At 44.7% G+C, this 15,746-nt stretch overlaps 2 protein-coding genes across 3 annotated transcripts in view; one reads left to right on the top strand and one right to left on the bottom strand.

The window, feature by feature from the left end:
- USP4 (ubiquitin specific peptidase 4) overlaps positions 1-8,224 on the top strand; it is a 59,101-nt gene extending 50,877 nt beyond the window's left edge. For both annotated transcript variants that reach the window (XM_026857811.1, XM_026857810.1), the window contains 8 exons: positions 7-95; positions 1,052-1,267; positions 1,344-1,414; positions 2,001-2,116; positions 3,003-3,152; positions 3,865-3,968; positions 5,477-5,565; positions 5,687-8,224. In XM_026857811.1, the coding sequence (XP_026713612.1) occupies positions 7-95; positions 1,052-1,267; positions 1,344-1,414; positions 2,001-2,116; positions 3,003-3,152; positions 3,865-3,968; positions 5,477-5,565; positions 5,687-5,788 (937 nt within the window). In that variant the 3' untranslated portion in view covers positions 5,789-8,224. The remainder of the gene's footprint in view (positions 1-6; positions 96-1,051; positions 1,268-1,343; positions 1,415-2,000; positions 2,117-3,002; positions 3,153-3,864; positions 3,969-5,476; positions 5,566-5,686) is intronic.
- A 2,166-nt stretch (positions 8,225-10,390) lies between these two features.
- EMC3 (ER membrane protein complex subunit 3) overlaps positions 10,391-15,746 on the bottom strand; it is a 5,681-nt gene continuing 325 nt past the window's right edge. The window contains exons 2-8 of the mRNA XM_026857818.1: positions 15,536-15,593; positions 14,647-14,740; positions 13,849-13,953; positions 13,114-13,195; positions 12,882-12,961; positions 12,181-12,263; positions 10,391-10,636 (exon numbers count right to left, since the gene is read on the bottom strand). Coding sequence (XP_026713619.1) covers positions 10,508-10,636; positions 12,181-12,263; positions 12,882-12,961; positions 13,114-13,195; positions 13,849-13,953; positions 14,647-14,740; positions 15,536-15,593 — 631 coding nt within the window. The 3' untranslated portion in view covers positions 10,391-10,507. The remainder of the gene's footprint in view (positions 10,637-12,180; positions 12,264-12,881; positions 12,962-13,113; positions 13,196-13,848; positions 13,954-14,646; positions 14,741-15,535; positions 15,594-15,746) is intronic.

Genomic DNA, 15,746 nt, shown 5'->3' with positions numbered 1-15,746 from the left:
CTTTAGCCGCTATGTGAAACTCCCTTTGGCAGAAGAATACTCTACGCCCTGCCCAGACAAAGGAACCTGCAATGGCTCCAATGGTGTGGTTGAAGGTAAAGTCCTTTCAAAACTGGCTGGAAGCTTTTTGGCTCTTAAACCAAATGCTAATAAAACTTCGTGCTGTGTATATTTGGCTTAATCTCTAGCAGATTGTTTTTTCACAATGGTTAAACCATGCTATTGCATAGGATTTCTGCATGGTATGGTGAGAATTCTTGCAGAAGGTTTTCCTTCCAAGGGAGATCAGAAGTACATAAGCAGCAGCAGGACTACAAGGTGTGGTGTGTGTTTATCATGACTGATGTTATGAAAGTCCTTGCTTCCCTACTAGGTGTTCAGGTGCCTCCCTCCAGAGGCAACTCCTTTCCTAATAGGCCCTTTGGTGATGAAAACTGGCCTGTTAGGACACAAAGACAAGTTCTGGAGAAATAAAGTGGAAATGGTGTTTTCTATTCATGAACCTAGAATCGTGAAGTCTTATTCCTAGGATAGATGCTTACAAAGAAGTTTTCAACACTGATGGCAAATGCATGTTTCCCTTTCCTCTTTGGAATTACTCACGCTGCTTGAGAGTAACAACTAGAATGAGGTAAATGGAAAAAGACCTGCCCATTTTTCCTTGAGGAATGGGAATAACTTCCCTGGAGACTTACATATTCCCTTCTGTAAAGATACCCAACTGCAACCTTGATGATTCTCCCTTGGGGTGTTTATTAGGGTGTGCTGTCAGACGATATAATTGTTAGCCTTCTGTGAACTGAGCACTCTCCATCGTGCCTGATACTAGGATATAAAACCTAGCACATTACCTGGCATCTACTAACAGAGAAAATACATCTCTGGGTGTAGTGGTTAGCCAGCAGTTTTCTTTTTCTGCATGTCTTTTCATTACTTTCCAAGTCATCAGTGTGTATGGTAACATGCTCATGCAAACAGCTGTCCATGTGAGGTGTCAGTCTAAGCTTTCAGTGAAGCTCTTTAATATTGTGCTTGTTTTAAATTTTGCTAGGCGACATTGAAGAGATGGAGCATCAGGATGGCGGGCAGGAAGGCAAGGAGAAGCTGGCAGAAGTTGATCCCTGCCACTCTGAGGGTTGTATGCAGATCGAGTCAGCAAGAGACCTGCAGCCTTGCAAGAAGTGGCATTTCACTTTTAGCCTTGTGAATTCCTCTGGGACCTCCGAAATAAACTCCATTGTAGAAGGAAAAATCTTAAAACTAAATGGTAATTATTATCTTGCTATAATTTTTTTCTTCTTTCTCCTTACACCTTTGCAATAAATGTTTCTTCTTTTTTGTAGCTTTTTCTGCACTTGCTGTTGATTGGGATTCTGATACACGAAGGCTACTTTTTGATGAACAGGAGGCACAGGTTGTTGTATATACTCTTTTCATAAATATCTATATGTAAACTTGCATGGTACTTAAACGATTACAATAGATGGTGAAATGTAGGTGTAGCTCCCTTCATAACTATTGGAATCACCAGCATGAGATATATTTACTTAAAATCTTTTAGTGATAAGGTCTGTAGACTTATAATTGCGGATCTATTTCCAGTGTGTTCTGAAAAGTAGACATTTTAATTTCAAAGCTAAAGAGTCTAGTTCATAGTCTGCTCAACAAACGAAACAAACCCCCAAAACCCAATAGAAACCTGAAACCAAATTCATAGAGTCTGGTAGAAAGCTCATTATTCTTTCTGTGAGTTCTGCTGGATTGTGTTTTGTAACAAAATAAACTGGTTTTACTCTTTTGCAAAAAAACCCCAAACCCACCAACTTTGAAGGAAGGACATACTATATTTTCTCTTACAGAGTGTTTATAACACAAGAATGGAATGGCTGGAAGCTTGAAATGATTGATGGGTGGGAAAGGGGGGGCCAGAAACAAGCAGCATGGTGAAAGTGATTAAAGAGTTATGTGGAATTGAATAAAGCATGCATGTCTTTCACTAGGCATTTGAAAAACATGGAAGTATGTTACAACCACAGAAGAAGAAGGCTGTGGTAGCCCTCAGAGACTGCATAGAGCTCTTCACTACTATGGAAACGCTTGGTGAACATGACCCGTGGTAAGAGCCTCTGCCTGCCTGCCATGTTTAGTGTAAAATGCCGTAACTATTTGAGTTCACATTGTCATGGGATTCTGATAATTGCCCAGGTCTGTCCTTTTATCTTAATCTGTGAGAAGTCTATCAGTTCTGTGTTAAGTCACTGACGTGGGTTAATTGCATTGACGTGCAGATGTGGGTTAATAAATATTTGTTTCCTGTCTTTATTTAAAGGAAAAAAAGTGGCAGTGGGCATGTAGCTTCCAAAGATCAAGCTATTTTTAATTCTCCAGTATACATCTATCTTCCAGACAGTGTCAGAGGAAGCAGTTGTGGTAATAAAGAGTGAAAGCATGTACCTACCTTAGGGTGTAATTTTGTATTATTTCTAGCTTGAACCAGTCCTGACCCACTCCTAACTCTGTCAAAAATCTCTAGTCCAGAGGGGCTAGGAACAGCAGATCCTAAGTGACCAGATTGTGATTACTGTGTATGCAGGTTTTTAGAGGTTGTTTGCTAGCTGTGTAAGAAAATAACTTAGGTGATTGTTTCTTATTAATTTTTAATTACATGCTATAGATGTGTTTGCAACTGTAATGTGTTTGAGCTGCATCAGAGATAATAAATGATGGGACCTTTAAACCTTTTTTTTTAATTTACAAAAGAAAAATTAATCTTTGTACAATGTTCAGTTAATGCACTTGCCATAGCACGTTTTGCCTATAAAGTGAAAGCTAGTTGCAGTTTGGAAACTTCTGAGGAAGTGTGTTCATCTGCGTATTCCAGAGTCAAAATGCTTTCTTAAGGCAGGGACTGTACTGTGCTGTTGAGGCATTTTTTTAATGGAAGGCCAGAGGCTTTTCTTTCAACGTAGTTATTCATTTCCTTATTTGTTACTCCTTCTCAGGTACTGCCCTAACTGTAAGAGACATCAGCAGGCCACAAAGAAGTTTGACTTGTGGTCTTTGCCCAGGATTTTGGTAGTGCATTTAAAACGCTTCTCATACAGCAGATACTGGAGGGATAAACTTGACACTGTTGTGGAATTCCCTATCAGGTAGGTTTCTTTCCTTGAGCTAGGAAGAGCTTGAAGGAGCTGGTCAAGAGAAATGTACTTCTGATGTTACTGTTGGGTGGGCTTGTTATTAAAGCTGTAACTGGAACAGCTCTGTCTTCTGGGTTTGCACTGCAAAACAGCAGGCATGAGTTGAGTTGGCTGGGTTTTTGGTGTGGGGTGGTTTTTTTTGTTAATCTTAACCATAATCAGATCTGCACAATTCAAAAGAACACTAGTTACTAGCAGTTGCTGTTTCTTTTGAAATTAGGTTAAAACCATGTGGTTCTCCTGAACCAAGAGAACTTCTAGAGAGAATTTAGCAAATTTATTGGGCAGAGTACTGAAGATTGCACAAGTACAGGATGAAAGCCTGCCTCATTCCTCTGCTTCTGCTTGTCAGCATCCTGCTGCAGGATGAAGCATATTCCTTACTGCTCCTATCTCAGTTTTCATGCCTTCACAGGGACACTCTGAACTGTCTTTATTCAGCACTTCCCTTTAAATCTTTTGGCAGCACTTGATGAGTTTACCAGGACCTGCCCTGTGTAGGAGGTGTAATGTGTCTGGTCTTTAAGAACATTTGGGTGTTGAGCAGCAGAGTGCATCACTTCACCACCAGTGCTGCCTGCCTGCAAAGCTTCACCGGTGTCATGCATCATTTTTTAGAAAGTGCTGGTTATGGGTGTACTGATATTTTTGGATTTCCTTCCAGGGGTTTAAACATGTCCGAGTTTGTCTGTGACCCGAGAGCAGGCTCATATGTGTATGACCTCATTGCAGTTTCCAATCACTATGGAGCCATGGGAGTAGGCCACTGTGAGTAGCTGCTTCTTTGTCCTTTGTGCACAAGGAAATATAGGTAGAGGGCTTAGTGCATTGGAGACCTCCCCAAGGCTGTCTAATCGAAAACTCAGCAATGTTTGTATGCAGGTGAACAGCATATTGGAAGGTAATGTCCTTCCTATTAGGATCTGCGGAGCAGCTAGCCAGTTTGTGTAGTTTGCAGCTGCCTGAGGTCTGACTCTGATGCCTGTGTCATTAGTAGTCATCAGAGTGTGTGATGGTGTTCCCCAGTTTGAGTGGAATCAAGATTTTTCAATGCCAAACGTGTAATTGTGGAAAGGAGCTTCTTGCTGGAGAGTGCTGGGATGAGTCCTCAGCATAAGCTGTCAGTTCATCTCCAGGACTCAGCCAGAGGGCAGCTGCTTGTCCAGCGTGGGTGCAGCATCACCGCTGCAGTGTGGAGGTTGGTGGCAGTCAGGGCAGCCAAGCGGGAGCTGCCAGGTTCCCTCGGTGGTGAGACAAGGTCTGAGGAGCAGCAGTTGCTTGTAGGCCAGGTAGACAGAGCAGAGGGCACACCTTGTTGTGAAGCTGGGTCTGGTGCCTTTCTGCATTTCCTGTCCTGGATTCTGTTTGCTACAATAGCAATTTAAAGCACCTATTTTTTTCCTTTTTCATTTTCCTTTGTTTCAGACTTTTTCTAAAACAAGCCACAAACAAATGGGACTTCTGGGTTGCTCAGCTGACATTAGCTTGCAGTAGAATGTCTCCACTTTTGCACTGACAAGAGCTTAACTTAGCAGGGAAAATCTTATGCCATCAGGAGAAAAAAAATCCCTTTGACAATCCCATTATCACAAGTCTGTGTTTTCTGTCACTGTTTTTGTTGCAGCATAGATGAAATCTGTAGGTGAGTTCCCTATATCAGGTGTCCATGCAGATCTGTGCTGTAGGTGACACTTCTAGAATTACCCAGAAGTGTTTTGCTGTGAGAGGACACTAACTGCTGTTTGGCAGTGTGTGTGCTTAATTTGAAGGGTGTGTCACTGTGGGATAGCATCAGCTGAAGGGGGACATAGTTTGGGATTGGAGATCTTAGTTACAGAAGTCTTGGAAGAGACTTTGCAGGACTTCAGTCCAACTTTCTTCTTGAGTGAGGACTCTTGAAAGCACTATATTGGATCCATCATCATCAGAAATTTTTTTTCGTATGAAAAACAGTAAAATGCAGTCTTAAACTGTGTGTTTGGGAAAGCTCTGACTCAAGGGGGGGGGAGGTGAACAAAACACTATATTTTTTTTCCTAAGTTTCTTTGCCCTGTATCTCATCTATCAGGGGTAAGTGGTACGCAGGATCAGCTAGCATGTCCTAGAAGATGTGTATGTTGGTGGACTAGGTTTGGGGTAGTTGATGTCACAGCTAGCTCCTGGCCTCCCATGCATACTCAGTTTGAGTCTCGAGCATCACTAGTGCAATGCCGGTGGTGTGGCGTTACCTACCCGTCTTGCCTGGAGTACTGAGCTACAGTGTCTTCTCCTGACAGACACGGCCTACGCGAAGAACAAAGTGAATGACAAGTGGTACTACTTTGATGACAGCAGTGTATCAGTGGCTTCAGAAGACCAAATAGTGGTGAGTATTTGGCCTGAGGCTAATTGAGTTTGTGCTGAAATTGTGGTTCCCTGCTTTGGGCGTTACATTTCGAGCCAAGCTGTGTGGATTGTTTCAGATGGTTTTCTTTTTTGTTTGTTAGACAAAAGCTGCGTATGTGCTGTTTTATCAGCGCCGAAACAGCGAGGAACATACTGCCCCATCTCCTCCCCAAGAAGAATGTGACGGCATGGATACCAACTAAACATCTCCTCCAGCACTCGGCCACCATGTTAGCGGTTGCTCTTCTAAAGCCATGCCTGAGGCGTCTGAAAATTTTTCTTCCTTCTGTAGGAGTCAAGCAGAAAATCTGGCACTGAAAGATTCAGTGCTGGGGGTTGCAGAATAGCACTGGAGAGCCAGGAATAGGTGCTGACACTTGGGTATTTAGAGGCCAAAAATAATATATATTGGAGCTTCAATAAAGTTCTTTTTAAAATCTGGCTGAGCTGTGTGGCTAGAGGCAGGGACTGGGGCTGGGCTGGGGCTGAGGGTTGTAGCTGGGGTCAGGAGAGCACAGCCTGAGCTGGAGGCCTGCTCACAGCTGAGCCTTGCAGGGGCCCGTGGAAGAGTACGGTGGGTATGATTCTGTGAATCGGCTTGGGGGCTTCCTGCCAACTCTTTGGTGTTGCTGTTGGGCCCTGCCTGTGTCAGGGTGGCTTGCTGCACCCTTTCTGGAAGTTCAGTTCAGATCTTTGTACATCTGACCTGTCTGTTGCAGTCTCTGCCATCATACTTTGGTATGCAATTACCCTTGCTACGCAACAAACATTTCTCTTTCTTGTATCCTTTCCCTGATGCATCTGAGGCTCTTCTGAGCAGTTTAGACTCAGCCTTTTTCATGTGAACACCGGATCCTGTAATGTAGGGAACTTCTCCAGAAGCGAATCACACCTGCCTGTGATGTGGTGTATGTGCAGGCTGATCCCCACAGCAATGCAGGATGCAGCTCTTCTGGCTTTGGCTCCCGTTCTTCTGCAGAGAAAATATCATCCACAAGGTTGGCGATTTCTTGTTCTCTCCATCCATCTACACCCCTCGCTTCCAGGCTGCTCTGTAAGCACTTTTCTGCTTTCACCATTTCTCCTATGCTTTGTTCAGTGGCAGCATTTTTATCCTTTTTTGCTCATTTATGTGACTCCTTGGAGTGTTTTCTCCAGCAAAGCTCAGCACTGCGTCCCCAGAGCTGTTGCCTGTAAGGCTGACAGCCCAATGCAACGGACTGTGTGTCAGTTTTCAGCGTTTTCTCCTGCGACTTTTGTTTTTCTGGACTGCTCTTTCAGCCTTTCTGCTCCTCCTTTGAGTGCTGCCCTTTAGATCCCCAGCCCCATCATCTTCTGTGAGGCTGTGGGTGTGGAGGTCCTGTCCAAGGTCTCTCTTTGCCTTACCTGTTTGATAGTTCTGCTTCATCCTTTTGGCACAACTGGCAAATGCTCTTCCTTTTGTCCTCCTTTACTGTCTGTGTTACTTGTAGGACATGAGTCCAGCTTTCTTCTTGAATGAGGACTTTGTGATCGCCACATAAGTCAGTCCTCAGTGGAGAACTGGTCTTCCATGGGAAAAATCTAGAGTTGTAGTCTGTGTTTTTTAAGGAAAGATCTAGCTCAAGGTGGTGAACTGAACAGGAGGTTTTTTTCCTTCTTGGAGCCAAGTGTGTTGGCAGAACAAAAGGCTAAGACAGGCTGCTGCCCTGCTTTTTTTCCCCCCAGAAGTTGTACTTGCAGCCACGGGCTTTTCTGTGCACAGTCCCTGTACTTTGTTGCTGACTGTATGCTGACTGTTCTGATGGTCAGCCTAACAGTGGTCGTCTATTTAACTCCAAATATGCCAGCTCAGTTCCCTTTCTGCAGCTCCCAGTGACAAGCCCCGTAGGAAATTGTGTGCCCGTCCCTGCACCTCTGCTGTGCTGCAGCCAAGCAAAAGCTGAGCCAGCTGCTTGCTGTCCTCTGCTCCAAGCAGTGGGCAGGGAGGGCAGCACCGTGCGGCCCCTTAGCCAGGGCACTGGGAGGCGAGGGAGAGGAGGAGGGAGGGCTGTCTCTAGCTGGCACACTAAGATTGTGATCCTCTTCTATAGAATTTTGCTTTCGAAGATGGAAATCTGAATTTTGAGATCATAATTGCTCAGTTGCTTCTGTTCTTCTGGTTTTGGGGTTGCTTGGAATTTTTACAACTCTTAATATTGTATTTCTGGTTTTTTTTCTTTGTTGCTGACGGGAGCATCCAAAAAGCAATTTTTAAGCTGTAGCACTGCACTGAATTACTCTGATAAGCATTTTTTTGTTCATTTTACCCTGAAAGAAAATCATGTGGGCATTTCAAAACAGGGAGGAGAGGAAAAGGAGGGGAGTAAAAGATCTTTATAAAAGAAAAATCAGTTTGAAATAGTCTTTGTTACCCTCCTCGACTCCCTACCTGTGCTGAGAAATGCATCAGTGGGGCTAAATCTCTGATGCTCAGATGCTAAACAGACTGTTGTACTGCAGAAAAAGTGGCCCAGCTCTTTCTTTCTCTGCCTCTGAGCTGATGGGCTTTGGCTGGTGTGTGTGTGCTGTAATACCAGACCTGTTTTTTAGACTAGCACTTTGTAAGTGGCTGGCTCTATTGTACAAAGAGGAAAATTAAAGAGTGGTTTGCACTGAAACTGGTTGTTGTTGTATTTCCAGCTTTTGTTGTGTGACCTGAGGATGCTGGTTGTGGGGATGCTTGGTGCTCCAGCAGCCCTTTTGGCTGGGGGAGGGCGAGTCCTGCAGAGCCAACCCCTCCCTGCTCTGCCAGTGGGGATCTGGGAGAAGAGCAGCCGCTGCCTGCACTGCTCTGTACCTCTGAGAGTTTGTGCTCTTTTCTCTCCTGTGGTGTTGGGTTGCTGGTGCCTGGTGCTGTAGCAAAGCCCATCCTCATCTTTCTGTGGCACTGGGCAGCCTCAGCTGTGGCTTCCTCATCGTTCCTCTGCAGATCTTGGGGGAGGGGGTGGGTGGCAGTCCTGGCTTTCCTGTCCATTTTCTCTGGGGGTATCAGGGCTGCCTGTGGCAGTGCCACTGACATAGCTGTCCTGTAGTCACTGCAATTTCCTCCTCAAGGCAACATGAACGCATGTATGAGCGGGCTGGAAAAGCCAGAAGTTGAATGTAACAGGCTCGTGTGCATTTAGCACTGGGGTGTGTGCAGGAAATCTGGGGGATTGTCAAAATCTTGCAGGTCAAGGTGGGCTGTGAAGCCCCAGTAAGGTGGTTTGAAGCCTTCATGTCGCAATTACAGTGTAATAGCGGAGGAGCTTGATCTTAGCTGGAGCCTCAGAGAGGGTTAGAAGAGCCTTAATATAGAACAGGTGGTAGAGCAGGTGGTGAGCTTTGCTGTGAAATGCTGACCTCCAAAGCCTGGCCTGAAACCTGTCATGGGAAGAAGGGAAAGTGAAGCGGCAGCTTTTGGATGTGGAGGTGTCTGGGTGTTGTGTATCAGAGTGCAGGCTCGCAGGAATGGCTTATACCAGAATGCTGAGGGCATGAAGTGAACTGAAATGCTCCATTGTGAAAGGGAGGGAGAAATAACCTGAAACACAGGCTGTATTGTCAGTGAAGCACTACCATTAGCATTCAGGAAAGAGGTCTCTCAGGCAGAAAAGAATGTATTTGAGCTACAGCTCCTGTTCAGAGGGAGATGATTTTGGTAAGAGAAGGCTGTGTGTCAGTTCTGGTTCAGCTCCTGCTTTGAAGAGGGTGTGCAATTTCACCCTGAAAAAAAGGGCTTAGAATACAGAGGAAAAAAATAACAGCCAGAGAGTATGGAAGAGATGCTGTTTAAGAAGCATTTTCCCAGGTTAGGATTTTTCTCCCTGGGGAAGAGATCTGAGGAACTCCTGCAGACAAGCCAGGAACGGTTGCTCCCTGTTCTCTAAGGTGCAAGATGGGCAGGCAGGAGGCTTAAAATAAAGTATTTATTTTCCCCATCTGGCACAGTAAATAACTGTAGGGGACTACAGGAGCAGCCAGGCACCCCTGCTGGGTGTTGGTCCTGCTGCCAGCCTGGCAGGTGGGAGGGGTTCTAGCCAGTCTGAGGTGCTTATACACGGACTTGGGAAGGATTAAATTAACAAGCAGAGTCTGTGTGTTTGCTACCTCTGCGTAGAAACGCCAGCTCTAGCTCTCCTCTGCCCAAATACCTCTGAGGAGCTGCTCTGCCCCGGAACAAAAGCAGCAGAGGGGGACAGAAGTTGCCCCCGTGAGCACCGGTGGCTCCACCAGGAGGTTGACAGGGGCCGAAGGAGCCGATTGCAGCACTGGGGAGCCTCGGTGCAGGCTTGGAGATAAGAGGAAGGTGAGCTGTCCCATGCTTTGCCATGGACAAGGGGTGAGTAACTCCCTCTTGCTTTTGCTTCTTTGAAAAAGCTTCAACCCCAATTATTTTAACAGGAGAAACAAGTATAAAAGAAGAAGGGCAACCACCACTTTCAGAAACTGAATCCCACATTGCTTCTGAAGATGCAGAAGATACTTTGTCACTAAGTCAGTTTTGAATTGTTAATCAGATGAGGATGACTTAATTGTTCATAAGCAAAGGATAACTAGCTGTGCATTTGTTTACAAGGATAAAACCAGAAACACAGGCACTGCTTGTACTTTTTCGGTCTCATGAAGTTTTAAGTTCCTTAATTCAAGCAAGGTTGCTCTTTGTGTACAGAAGTTTTATGTCTCTTCCTGGGAGATGTATGCTGGAGAAGTGAAACAAAACTCCAGCTAGAAACACCCACCAAGAGCCTTTGGCTCAAATACAATGTACTCAGTCCTGGGGCTCAAATCAGTTAGGTAAATGCAGTTCTGAACATGGTGTGTTTTATTCTCAGCCTTGCTAAAATACATTATACAGTTTTAAGTAACAGATTTCTCTTCAAATCGCTTTTACAAGAAGAGACAAAAGCAAATTCTCAATGTCAGAAGATGGAGGTCTGAAGTTCTTCCTTAAACATGCCTTCAAAATGGAGGTCTTTTGCCATGAGCTCTTCTTCTACATCCTCTAAGGCCCACTGATGATCAGTCAATTCTAAAGCTTCCCATTCTGTCTGCATTGATAATAAACAGGTAGAGAAAGGAAAGCAACACAGTATTAAAGTAGACAAGAACTATGCAAAGCAGTGCTTACCTTAAAAACTGCAAAAAAACCATAAGTTCTATTAAGAACCTGGCAATCCTCTCAACTCTGAAAGCTGTGTTTTGCACTTAACTGTGTATTAGATAGTTGGCCAATATAAGTACCTCAGAAAATTAGAAAAAATACATTATCTACTTTTTGAAACCCTCTAACCTTCTGGAATAGTCCATTTCTTCTAAAATAGCTGTCTCTAGAAAGCGCCAGTTCTGTTCTGAGGGGTCAAGTGCTTTGTGGTTAGTTAATTCCTTAGTTCAGAGGCATTTGATAGAACAGTTATGGGTCAAAAATTCTGCAACAGACTTGATGTGCCTCACTACACTGTTCTCCAACCAAAAAGCTCCCTGGGGCTGCAGAGGTTATTAATTCATTAAGCTGGGTGTTCACAGCAGCCCAAGACCTAAGAACAGAATTTCATCCTAAATATAAAAATTATCTCCCCCACTATTTATTTTCCACCAGCTATGAACACAAATCTCTCCTCCTCTTAGTCCATGAAGTGTTGGTCCAGTATTGTGGAATAAGCTGTATACAGCCTGCAAAATCATGTCATGTGATGCCCAGCAGCAGAGTTGTATTTCTTGGCCAGAACACTTCTGCGGTACAGGCTTGCTTGCTTTGTTCCTGCTGGGGATGGTGCAGCAGGTTTAGGTCCCTACAGGGCTGAAGGCTCTGAATAGCCAGTACCAGCAAGGAAGCAGAGGAACGTGAGCCAGAAGAGCACAAGGTACTGGTTGGAATTGCATCTCAGTGCTGCAGTTTGTGACAGAACAGCTACTGCTCCAGCAGAGCTGCAGACTGCAGCCCCCCTCGTCCCTTGCTGAGCCCCTGCCTGGGTGATGTAGGGTTTTTTTAACCAAGAATGTTACTGAATACAAGCAACTGCAGGAGCAGGCGATCCTGACTTCCCAGGTAACAGGTTGTCTATGGGTAAATCTGTATTATAGTACATAAAACCAGAGACCAGGACCTTCCCTTTATGCATAAACTAGTGTTGTGAAAGGTGGAGGCAGTCTAATAAGCAAGTGTCTACAGAGGCTGCTTAGGAGAACTTCAAGACACTGTCAAATCCTCAGATATTTTCAGTTGAGCTGACTTGCTTGATTTTCTTACCCAAGTTCCATCACATGCCTGCTGGACTTGTGTTCAGCTGCAGTATCATCACAACTTTTTGTGAGCCAGTTCTGCTTTGGAAGTAATCTCAAGCAAAAGAAAAAAATCTTCTGCAAAAGCAGAAGATGGCACATGAATTCAGCTTTTGTATCAGGAATGATCCAGGTTTGCTTCAGGGTATTGGAGCTCTACCAGACCCAGGGCAACTTCCATACCCTTCATCAGCTGTCAGCTCTAATTTTAGGAACAGGAATCCAGAGCGATTCCCTTGCTCAGCACAGGGAGAGGATGGGTTACATACAGCCTACAATCCTGTAAGCTCACAGCAAAGTGGGAGTACTGTACCTTAAATGCTTTGTTAGTGTCTGCTGGCATGGCCATTGCTGCCCCTGTCATTTGTTCTTGCATCACCCTAGACTGATCTGCAGCTACAAAAGAAAAATGAGAGGTTCATTTTTATTTGTGTCATTTAAACAGCATTTCTCAGAGCACAGTGCCACCAGGCTCTTTTTTGGCTATAAACCAGAAAGTTGCAGAAACACCCAGAATGCAATACTAATGTGCCATAAAGCGTTCTCACAAGGTTATCTTGTTCTCACCTGCTACATCTTAGTTAAGTTTACATAAGATACACTGACAAATGGAGGAAAAGGGAGTCTTCTACATTTGCAGCAACCTCAGAAACAGTATCTGTCCTGCCCTGCATATAGCCTTAAGAAATCTTTGCAGCTTTCCTTAAAACTGACCCTTGCTAGAAGTAAAAGTGAGCTGGAGAGCAATATTTCTGCACACCAATTTGATGAGAAAGAAAGCATGGGTTAATTACCATGGAAGTTTATGAGCACTTAGCTAATGCCTGATGAAGAAGATCTGGGTACTTGCTGCAGGCAATGTCAAACCTGGCCAGGGCAGAGTAACCTCACAGAAGTGGGTAAGGCTTTCAAGAGCTTTTTGGCTGGAAATTTAGAAATCCTTCCCCAGCCTCCCTCAGAAGTTATCCCATGGAAGGAGAAGCCAGCTCTTTCAGAGAAATGACAGTATCTTACCATTATCTTGGCCCAGGATGAGAGTATAAATGCTTCTGAGTCCAAACACATTCAAGAAGTACCAGGAAGCAGAGCTCACCCTGATAAATCAGAACAAGCATGGTTGATTTTGGTTTAAAGCTGGCTTGTGATCTCATTTCAGAAGCACACACAGACCACTCAAGGGTTATTGGCACATTCAAAAATTTTCCAAGTGAATATTCAACCTTGCTTGCTGAGAACACAGGCTTACCAGGATGCATCTAAAGTGAGCAGTTCAATTCCCTGCTGCAACATTGGTTTAAAACGCAGCGTCAGAGGAAATGGGACCTTTGCTGCAGGATAGAAAAAAAGTTCAGTTTCACACAGTGACACTACATAATTGCAGAGCAAATGGCAAAGCTAGTAGATGTTTCTTTTATTAAATCTCATGTGATCTGAATGCAATGCAAACTATAACAACTTATCAAAAACCTTCAAAAAAAATGGAGTTCTGTATTTATTTTAATATGAAAAGACTTTTTGAAACTTTATTAGATGGCCAAACCATCACAGGTATTGTTTCAGTGACTGTGAAGGGGAATGTCCTTTGTTAAGGAAATGGCTATCACACAAACAGTAAGGAAAAAAAAAACACCACCAGAACCATGAATTTAAGGAAGTATTTTGATACGTATACCCTGCATTACACAGTAACTGACAGTTTTAATAAATTTAAATATTGTCACTACAATTGTTCCCTAATACATGAGCTATTTTCTGTGTGACTGTGGCTGGTACTCTGAAAACATTTTCCCTCCTTCATGCTGGGGCAGGCACGTCAGTGGCGTTCAGGGAGTGAACAGCGGTGGTGCCGCAAGACAAATGCACGCTGCTTCCACTCGACTGCTTTCAGGTAGAGGAGCAAAGCTCTGATGCAGCCCAGACCCTTGAGATCATAGTCAGAAATGCAGCCAGACCCACAGGCTGTGTTGTTCCAGACACTTACTCGTGACAAATCCTGAAAACGTCATGTTGATCCAACCACCGATGAGGATCATAGGCAGAACATTGGTTACATTCCCCTTCATCATATCTGTCAACATGGTAGGATCTGCAATGCAAAGATTTCATGTAAAACAGCAGTATATCAATAAAGGGAAAAGAGATTACTTCACCTGCATCAGCTATTTTAATTAAGAAACTAAATGAGAGGTAACAGTCCTATCCCATATCTATTATTTTCCACTGTTGTAAAATACTTTGGAAAATGAGATGAGCAGCCAGCTTGGCAGTGGCTGCTGCTGCCAGAAGGGTCTTGTGTTCTCTGCTGTGTCTGACCCCAGCCACTTTGTCTGTGTTTGACCCCATCCCTTGCTCCAATTGTTGAACTTGCTGGACCCCTCTGTGAGCTGATTTAGCTTGAAAAATGACAATATCAACTAATTTGCTGTTAAGATCTTTGACCTCATTAATAAGTTAAATCAGTTTAGAGAAGGTCCAGCAGAAGCTGATGCAAAACTGACAAAAGCACATGAATGAGAGCAGGACTTCCCATTTCTGGCAGCACTGAGGTGGTTGTGGCCTCCTGAGACGCTGCAGGCAGCTGGAGTTTGAAGTTAAGCAGAATGAAGTGACCCAACATGTTGCTACCAGAGAGGGATCTCTCCCCACCTCCTCCCCAATGCACAGCTGCACAGTCCCACCCCCTCCCTCACATTCACTGAGCTCTTTACGAAGTTGATTCACCTTCCTACCTTGGCAAAAAATTTTTCTGCCTGGTTATGCTTATGGTACCTTAACATACCTGTCATCGGTGAAGGAGGCACTACCTTTCTTTTTGTTTTCTTAAAAAATCCATCCTCTGGGTTATTAAAAAAATATTTCCGGGTCAAGAAAGACTGAAAACAAAAAAAAAAAGCCAATGCTAACATCATAAGAAATGAAAGGACAGCAGCATTATTTCTTGCTCAGACATGCAGACATCTTATGAGCTCTTCTGTAACACATTCTTCTTTCTTGGAGAGGTACTTCATTGCCTGTATGCTTTGAAGCTGCTCACTTTTCTGTTTTGCTGGATCCAGAGCACCAGCTCCCTGGCTTTCTAAAATTCTTAAGATAATTTGAAGAATCCTCTGGAGAAGAATCCACAACGATTGAAGAGCTTTTAGTGCTCCGTGTAAAGTTCATAGTGGCTCTGGACCGATACCAGTGTGTCTGGCATTTTCATTCCCCCGAGCTGACTTCTGATTTTACAGTGAACATAACTTGGCAGCAACTCAGCCAATGCAAGTGACTGACATTACAGCTGGCATTGGGCGACTCCCTCATTATCCCAAGCTCTTACTAAATCCCTGGCAGATATTAAACATAATGTTTTGGGTACAGACTTCACTTTAGTATGCAGTTACAACACCAAGCAGTGGAAGCTAATGTTAATGTCAGGGAAGAGACATGTACAGGGGTCCTGTGTCCAGTTTTCCTAAGCTTCTGCTACCCACTGCACTTCCAGACGCTACTCTGGGCAGGGGGAGACCCAGCCGGGCGGTCTGACCCCACGGGGCACTTGTGCAGAGGCTGCCCCATATCCGAGAGCGGCTCTAACCTGGACACGCCACTGACACAACTGCTGGCTTTGGACCTCATTCCGAGTTATCCTCTCTGGGAAGCACAAAGCCATTCGCGCAGCTCCGTACCTGTTTTGGAATGTATTTTCCATTTTCCCGAAGGACTCTGCTCCGAATCAGGACTTGGCTAGAAAAGAGACATGTCGCGTTAGCGGCCCGGCGGGAGCGAGCCTGCCGCCGCCCCCCGCGGCCTCCGGGCGGGAGCAAGACGGGCCGGGGGCTCCGCGGGAAAGGCAGATGTGAGGCGGCCGAGGGGGTCCGGGCTGCGGCGGGGCCCGAG

This window comes from Athene cunicularia, assembly GCF_003259725.1.
Source record: "Athene cunicularia isolate RWA chromosome 12 unlocalized genomic scaffold, athCun1 chr12_part1, whole genome shotgun sequence".
NCBI lineage: Eukaryota > Metazoa > Chordata > Aves > Strigiformes > Strigidae > Athene > Athene cunicularia.
Note: the sequence above shows the minus strand (reverse complement) of the source record. Positions and strands in the feature narration are given on the sequence as shown.